General features: G+C 47.3%; 1 protein-coding gene across 4 annotated transcripts in view; it reads left to right on the top strand.

Annotated features, from left to right (window-relative positions):
- Positions 1–896: 896 nt before the first annotated feature.
- DPP3 (dipeptidyl peptidase 3) overlaps positions 897–8,558 on the top strand; it is a 29,224-nt gene continuing 21,562 nt past the window's right edge. Inside the window, exons 1-2 of one of the 4 annotated variants that reach the window (XM_059400745.1) lie at positions 897–989; positions 2,045–2,322. In XM_059400745.1, the coding sequence (XP_059256728.1) occupies positions 938–989; positions 2,045–2,322 (330 nt within the window). In that variant the 5' untranslated portion in view covers positions 897–937. Of the gene's footprint in view, positions 990–1,182; positions 1,292–2,044; positions 2,323–8,558 lie in introns of those variants that run through there. The other 3 variants (XM_059400754.1, XM_059400763.1, XM_059400773.1) reach the window with 3 other exon arrangements.

Here is an 8,558-nt window from a genome sequence, read left to right as displayed (position 1 = left end):
AGGCAGTTGTTAGCTGGGTTTTCTGGCTGAGGAAGCTAAGACTCTGAGAGGTAAAGGGTCCTGCCCGAGGCTACACAGCCAGTAGATGATGGTGGCCAGATTTGACCTTAGATGACCTGGCTCCCCCCACGCTGACCCAGGCCCCTCACAATATTCTCCACTGAGCCCAGGCCTGGCACCAACGCTTGGACATGCCATGCCTGACCCAGGCTGTCCTCTTGTGAGTCAATGCAGAGGTGCATAGCTGGACCTCAGGCCCAGCTCGGTCCTGGTCCGCCTTTTGGGGTCCCAGGCAGCTCTCCCAACAGGCATCGGGCGAACACCAACAAGTTCCAGGCCCCTCGCGTCTTTGTGCTGAGGAAACTGAGGCTCAGAGACGTTTAGTGGCTGCCTTCCAACCCCTGGCGAATGGATGGCGGTGCAGTGAAGCACTTGTCCCCCCACGGGTGTGATCGCCTCGGCTCATCGGCAGCTGACCTTGTAGGTTCCCAGTGTCCTAAAAGTCTCCAGCTCCTGACCCTCGAATCCACTGAGGGAGGGAGAGTCACATCACTTCCCGAGCGCAGGTTCCCACCTGCAAAACTGAGGTCCCGGGACCCAAAGGGGGGCGGCGCTGGGGCTCTGTGGGGAAGTCCCCGCTGCTCCGTACATGACATCCATGCCGCCCCGCCCGGACTCGAAGCGTCAGCCCGGTCTGCCGGGACTAGGCCGCGGCCGGGCCGGCCACTCCGGTTCCCAGCCGCCGAGCCCGCACCCTCGCGAACAAAGGCCAAGGCCGCAGGGGCCATGCCGCGCGCGACCCAGTAGGGCCCGGGAGCGGAGAGCGGCGGGCGGGCGAAGCGCGCCGAGGGGTGCCTATTGGCCGGAGCTGACGTCCATCCGGGCCCCGAAGCCCGACGATTGGCCGCGGGGGGCGGAGTTCGCGGAGCCCCAATGAATGGGGGAGCCGGAAGCAGGAAGTGAGTTTGCGATGAGAGCAGCTGCTGCAGGTGAGGAGCGGCGCCCGGGTTTCGGGGTCACAATGCGTCATCCTCGGGGGACAGGGCGAGTCTGGACCGAAGGCAGGATTATTCCTTTTCTGCCTTCCATCCAGGACCCCTTCCACGTTCCCCGCGGCCCCGAGCCAAGGAACCCTCCGGGCAGCAAAGAGTTAACCCCGAGGGTTGTGCTGTTGGGGCGGGGCATCCGGAGCGGTGGGGGAGGCTGGACTCTCAGTCCCGGGACGGGAGGGCGGTGTGGAGAATGTCCTAGGTTGGGAGATCCCGTATCCCAACGGGATTGTGAGACTTCGGTAAGTCGCGTGGTCTCTCTCAGCCTCAGTCTCACTGTCTGTAAAATGAGTTTTCTTCCAGCTCCGAACTAACGTGGCTCTGTAGTTCCCCTGGCCAAGCACAGGGAGAGGGTTGGAGGATGGAAGGTCAAAGAAAAGGTGTTTCGAAGGATGAGAGCGAGACAGATTGCACACCCTCCTGGTGAGGTCGGCCTTATCATCGCCCCCATTTTATAGAGGTGGAAACCGAGGCGCAGAAAAGTGAAACAACTGACTTGGTTTTAGGAGCTAAGAGCTGAATCAGGTTTGGAACCTGGATTTTCCAGCTGGTGGCCTGAAACTCTACCCTTGCCACCACAGTGCTGGGTGAAATTGAAGAACTTATAGGAGAATTCTGAAGAGGAGGCTAAGAAGTCAGGGCAGGAGTAGGGGCTGCCTGAGGGCCCTGGGCTGGGAGTCTAGAGATTCAGGTCTCAGCTTCTGACCTCTCCCTTTGTGTTAGTAGGCAAAGCTCCTAGCCTCTCTGGGCCTCAGTTTCCCCCTTGGTAATACTAGGTAGTTTAATTCAGTCTTTAAGGTTGAGGGCCCCAGGCCAAATATGACCTACCGGTGTATTTTGTAATATCTTTGCGTGTGTTGCCTAACCTCTGAGCCTCAGTTAATATATCTGCGAATGGGTTTGGGGGAGGATTAAGTGAGACCATGAGAGCGCTTAGCTAGGTGTGTACTCAGTATGCAGTAAATGATGGCTGTGATGATGGCGCTGGTTCTCAGCAGGGCCCATGGCGGACGCCCAGTACATCCTGCCCAATGACATCGGTGTGTTTAGCCTGGACTGCCGGGAGGCCTTACGCCTGCTGTCGCCCACAGAACGCCTCTATGCCCACCATCTGTCACGGGCCGCCTGGTATGGAGGCCTGGCAGTACTGTTGCAGACCTCTCCTGAGGCCCCCTACATCTATGCCCTGCTCAGCCGCCTCTTCCGCGCCCAGGACCCCGACCAGCTGCGCCAGCTTGCCCTGGCTGAGGGCCTTACCGAGGAGGAGTATCAGGTCAGTTCTTTTAGGTCATTTGGCATTTCCTGAATGGCTTCTGGGTATGAGGGACCACAAGCAGGAGTACAAAGGTCCTTCTCTGTAGAGTAGACCAAGGGCTACAAATATAGGAACGTCTCCTGGAGCCTCAGTCTTCCCATCTAGAAAATGCACATGAGGGTAGTCTGTACCTCCTGGGGTTGCAGTGACCTGATTCCAAGATAAATAGTGGCCACTGTGAGTAAAGGAAACAGCTATGGACACTCAGAGATGGTAGAGAAGGGAGTCCAGGGTAGGAATCAGGAGGTCTGAGTTCGGACCAGATCTTCCTCTACCATGTTGTGGGTCCCTGCCTGTGCCCTGGCTTTTGTTTGTTTGTGGGTTCATTGGCCAAGAATTACTTAGACGCATTCGTAGTGCATTGCTGCGGTGCAGAAAGACCCAAAATGAAACGTGAACATCGCCTATTCGATGGTGGCGTGTTCAGCCTTTCAAGTCCTCTGTCTGTGTATTGCATTCCTCTACGTGTACATGAGCATGTGCACCAGTTCCTTCTTTTGTCCTTTACATAAATGGGATCATACTCTCCGTGTTCTTTGGAGTCCTACTTTTTTTTTTTTTTTAATTGAACACCATGTCTTGGAGAACTTCTGTGGGGTACATGGAAAGGCACTTCATCCTTTTTGTTGACCGTGAAGCACTTCACTGCAGTGTACACCAGAATCAGTTTATATTGTTGGACATTTGGATTGTTCCTGATTCTTCTTAGAACTAGTGCCACAGTGAGCATACTTGTGTGCATGTATGAGGAGGCTCTATTTCTAAAAGTAGCATTGCTGGGTCAAAAGCTCTGTACATTTACAAGTGATCGATGTTGTTAGGTCATCTTTTATAAAAGTTTCACCAACAATGTATGAGAAAGTGGCCTGTGTTTCTACATGTAAAATAAAGGGATTGAATTGCTTATCTCTGAGCTGAGGCCCAGGCTGTTTCTTCTCCTTTTCTTTAACTTTTAGTGATCACATCCCATCTCTAGACCTTGACTTATTAAAAGAGCTAATGGCTGGGGAAGTGCGACCTGAGTGTTGCTATTCTCCGTGGGACACTTTTGCTTGCAAATAGCAGAAACCCGCCTCAAACTGGCTTGAGTGGAAATGAAAATCATGACTGCCAGTTTCCAGTCCGGCATGTAAGGAGCTCATAAGTCACCAGTCTGTCCTAGCAAGTAAAAGGTGGAATATGCTGGAAAAATCAGTAACATTTCATCTGTCCTTAAGTAAGTGATGCCACAGGGCTAACTGCTGCCCCCACATGGGAGAGATAGACAGGTGGGTACAGAGAATCACAACTCACCAGTGCAAAAATTCATGAGCAGAAACCTCCCCCAGAACCAGTGCTGAAAACCTGATAGACAGATTGCTGGAGGCTCAGTGTGGGCAGCTCTGAGAGTTTAAAAACTCCAGGAGAATCCAGTCAGAGGAGGGGTCTCCACACTTTCAAGAATTTGGGGAATTTTACCTCTAGGATCTTGGTCCTCACAATGGATTGGATTTCAGAGAAAAAGCCCCTTGTGCTTCTGGCCAAGGGAGGGGCAGGGGAACCATTTTTGAAAAATGCCAGAACATTCTATTCTTCCCACTTAGCTCTCGGGAGAAACTGTATCAGCAGAGCCTAGAGCCTAACTGACCTGGGTGGAGGAGAATATCCCATTTCAGACAGTTCAAGAACTGTCCTGTCCCACCTAAGGAGGAGGGCGGGGACATGGGACACAGAGGTGCATGTGAAGTTCTTTGAGGTAAAGGTTCACTGAGAAACTGCCAAGACCTAATCGTGGGACTGGAGAATGCTTCACCTGCTCCTACATCTTACCATTGTACGACTAAAGGGCCCATTTACAGCAGTTCCTTTTACCAGTGCATCATGTCTGACTGTCAAGAAAAAATGACAAAACATACTAAAGGCAAAAAACACAGCTTGAAGAGACAGAGAAAGCATGAGAAGCAGATTCCGACGTGGCAAGGATGTTGGACTTACCAGACCAGGAGTTAAAACAACTATGGCTGATACGCTGAAGGGCTCTCATGGAGAGAGCAGACAACATGCAGGAACAGGTAGGCAGAGACTCGGAAATCCTAAGAAAGAACCCAAACTGCTAGAAGTCAGGAAACATAGAAAAGTCCTAGAAGAAGCTGGAGAAAAAATGGATCTTACCTTTAGAGGAGCAAAGATAAGAATTTCATCCAGCTCCTCAGAAACCACACAAGCAAGAAGAGAGTGTATTGAAGCATTTGAAGTATTGCAAGAAAAAGCTACCAGCCAGGGGTGCCTGGGTGGCTCATTGGGTTGAGCCTCTGCCTTTGGCTTGGGTCGTGGTCTTGGGGTCCTGGGGTCGGGCCCCACATCGGGCTCTCTGCTCAGCGGGGACTCTGCTTCCCCCTTTCTCTCTGTTTGCCTCTCTGCCTGCTTGTGATTTCTTTCTCTGTCAAATAAATAAATAAAATCTTAAAAAAAGAGAGAGAGAGGAACAGAGGAAATCCTTCCTAATTAATTCTATGAGGCCAAAATTATCCTAATACCAAAACCAGACAAAGGCAATACAAGAAAACTACAGACCATTCTCTCATTTACATAGATAAAAAAAAAATCCTCAAAAATATTAGCAAATCAAATCCAAGAATGTATAAAAAACCATACACCATTACATAGTAGGATTTATCCTGGGCATGCAAATCTGTCTCAACATTTGAAAATAAATAATTCGTCTCCTCAACAAGCTAAAGAAGAAAACCACATGATCATATCAGTAGATGTAGAAAAAGCATTTGACAAAATCCGTCACCTATTCACGATCAAACCAAGCAAATTAGAAATAGAGGAGAGCTTCCTCAATTTGATAAAGATAAAACCCATCTACAGAAGCCCTACATCTAATATATCTAATGGTGAAAAACTCAACGCTTTCCCACTTAGATCAGGAACAAGGCAGAGAAGTCCCCTCACTGGTTTTCAGCATTTTACCAGAAGTCCTAGCTAATGCAATAAGGCAAGAACAGGAAATAAAATGTATGCAGATTAAGGAAGACACAGAACTGTCTTGGTTCACAGAAAATATGATTGACCATCTACGTACAAAATCCAAAAGAATTGACCAAAAAACTCCTAAAACTCATAAGTGATTATAGCAAGGTTGCAGGGTGCAAAGTTAATATGCAAAAGTCAGGGGCACCTGAGTGGCTCAGCCATCAAGTGTCTGCCTTCAGCTCAGGTCATGATCCCAGGGTCCTGGGATTGAGTCCCACCTTGGGCTCCTTGCTCAACAGGGAGCCTGCTTCTCCTTCTGCCTGCCTCTCTCCCTGCTTGTGCTCTCTCCCTGCCTCTCTCTCTGACAAATAAATAAATGAAATCTTTAAATATGTAGATAGATAGATAGATATAACCAGTTGCTTTTTTTTTTTAATTGATTTGACAGAGACAGAGAGAAAGAGAACACAAGCAGAGGGAGCCAAGCAGGGAGCCCGACGTGGGGCTTGATCCCAGGATCCTGAGATTATGACCTGAGCCAAAGGCAGCCACTCAACAACTAAGCCACCCAGGCACCCTAGTCGGTTGCTTTTATTTTATTTTCTTTTAAGATCTATTTGTTTGTTTATTTATTTATTTGACAGACAGAGATAACAAGTAGGCAGAGAGAGGGGGAAGCAGGCTCCCCGCTGAGCAGAGAGCCTGATGCAGGGCTCAATCCCAGGACCCTGGGAATCATGACCTGAGCTGGAGGCAGAAGCTTTAACCCACTGAACCACCCAGGCGCCCCAGTCAGTTGCTTTTAATATACCAGAAAGGAACAATAAAAATTCAAAATGAAAACCATAATACTATTTCTAAGTAGCACACAAGGAAGTGAAATACATAGTTCGAAAATACAACAAAGCGTGTTTAAAACTTGGGAAAATTACAAACTGATGAAAGATATCAAAAAACTTAATAAGTGGAGAGATAGTCCATGTTCATGAATAGGAATATTCAGATTTATAAGGATGTCAGTTCTTGGGGCACCTGGGTGGCTCAGTCAGTTAAGTGTCTGCTCAGGTCATGATCCTGGGGTCCTGGAATCAACCCCACGTTGGGCTCCCTGCTGAGCAGGGAGTCTGCTTCTCCCTCTTCCCCTCACCCTGCTTATGCGCTCACTGTCTCAAGTAAATAAATAAAATCTTAAAAAAAAAAAAAAAGATGTCAGTTCTTCCCAAATTTATAGATTCAATGCAATGTGATTAAAAATCCCAGTTATTTTATTTTCAACACAATATTGGGGAAAGAGGGAAGAAGAACAGAGCTGGAGGATCACCACTCACCTTCAAGACTTACTCTAAAGCTGCAGTAATCAACACAGTGTGGTGTTGGCAAAAGGGCAGACAAATAGATCAATGCAACAGAATAAAGAGCCTGGAAATAGACCCCCATACAGTCAGTTGATCTTTGACAAAGGAACAAAGCAGTATCATGGAGTAAAAATAGTCTTTTTTTTTTTCCCTAAAGATTTTATTTATTTGACAGAGAGAGAGATCTCAAGTAGGCAGAGAGGCAGGCAGAGAGAGATGGGGTCGCAGGCTCCCTGATGAACAGAGAGCCCAATGTGGGGCTCTATCCCAGGATCCTGAGATCATGACCTGAGCCAAAGACAGAGGCTTAACCCACTGAGCCACCCAAGTGCCCCTAAAAATAGTCTTTTCACCAAATGGTTCTGGAGCAACTGGACATCTACTTGATAAAAAGAAAAAAAAGAAGAGAAAAAAAAGAATCAAGACCAGACATGGACATTGCATCTTTCACAAAAATTAATTCAAAGTGGATCAGAGATTTAAATGTTAAATGCAAAAGTGTAAAACTCCCAGAAGATAACATAGAAAATCTAGATGACTTTGGGTATGGAGATGACTTTTTAGGTACGACACCAAGTATGATCCATAAAGAAATAGTTGATAAAGTGGGCTTCAGTATAATTAAAAAGTTCTGCTTTGTGAAAGAAATTGTCAAGAGAATGAAAAATCAAGCCACAGATTGGGATAAAAATATTTGCAAAAGGTAATATTTGATAAAGGACTCTTAGCCAGAATACATAAAGAACTCTTAAAACTCAACAATAAGAAAAACAAGCAACCCAATTAAATGGGCCAAAGACTGTAACAGATACTTCACCAATGAAGAATGCAGATGGCAAATAAGCCTGTGAGAAGATGTTCTACATCGTATGTCATTAGGAAATTGCAAATAAATAAAGTAATGAGAGAACCACTACACACCCATTAGCTTTGCCGAAATCCACAACACGGACGACACCAGATGCTGTTGCAGGGGTAGCAACACCAGGAATTCTTGTTCATTGCTGGTGGGAATGTAGAATCATATAGCTGCTGTGGGAGGTCATTCGACAGCTTCTTGCAAAAGAAATGTACTCTTCCTGTGGGATCCAACAGTGATGCTTCTTGGTTATTGACGGAAGTGAAATCTTGAAAGGAGGTAAAAACGTAGGTCCACACAAAAGCCTGCAGATGAATGTTTGTAGCAGCTTTATTCACAATTGCCAACGATAGGAGCAACCAAGATGTCCTTCAGTAGCTGAGCTGACAAATTGTGATCCATCCAGACAATGGAATATTAGTCAGTGCTGGAAAGAAATGAAGTATCAAGCCATGAAGAGTCATGGGAAGGTCAAATGCGTATTACTAAATGCAAGAAGCCAATCTTGCAAGAAGCCTACATACATGTGATTCCATCTATACGATATTCTGGAAAAGATAAAACCATGGAGATAGGAGAGGGGATCAGTGGTTGCCAGGCATTGAGGGGAGGGATCGTAGGGTGCTAAAACTACTACTCTGTAGTACAGAGTAACATGCCTTACGTAATAGTGGACATATGCCATCCATTTGTCCAAACCCACAGAGCGTGCACCAAGAGTGAACCCTTATGTAGACTGGTCTTGGGTGGTGATGTGTCCAGGTAGGTTCACCTGTTGTAACAAATGTGCCACTCCAGTGGGAGACGTTGATGATGGGGAGGGCTGTTCATGTCGGGGGGGTCAGTGGGTACGTGGGGAATCTGTATACTTTCTGCCCAGTTTTGCTGTGGCTCTAGAATGCTCTAAAAAATAAAGTCTATTTCGAAAAAGAGAACGTTACTGGCTCATATAATTGAAAAATCCAGGGCTAGAGCAGGCTTCAGTCATGGCTGGATTCAGGGGCTCAGGGATACCATAT

This window comes from Mustela nigripes, chromosome 1, assembly GCF_022355385.1.
Source record: "Mustela nigripes isolate SB6536 chromosome 1, MUSNIG.SB6536, whole genome shotgun sequence".
In the NCBI taxonomy this organism is placed as follows: Eukaryota; Metazoa; Chordata; class Mammalia; order Carnivora; family Mustelidae; genus Mustela; species Mustela nigripes.
The sequence above is the reverse complement of the archived record's forward strand: the minus strand, read 5'-3'. Positions and strand labels throughout refer to the sequence as shown.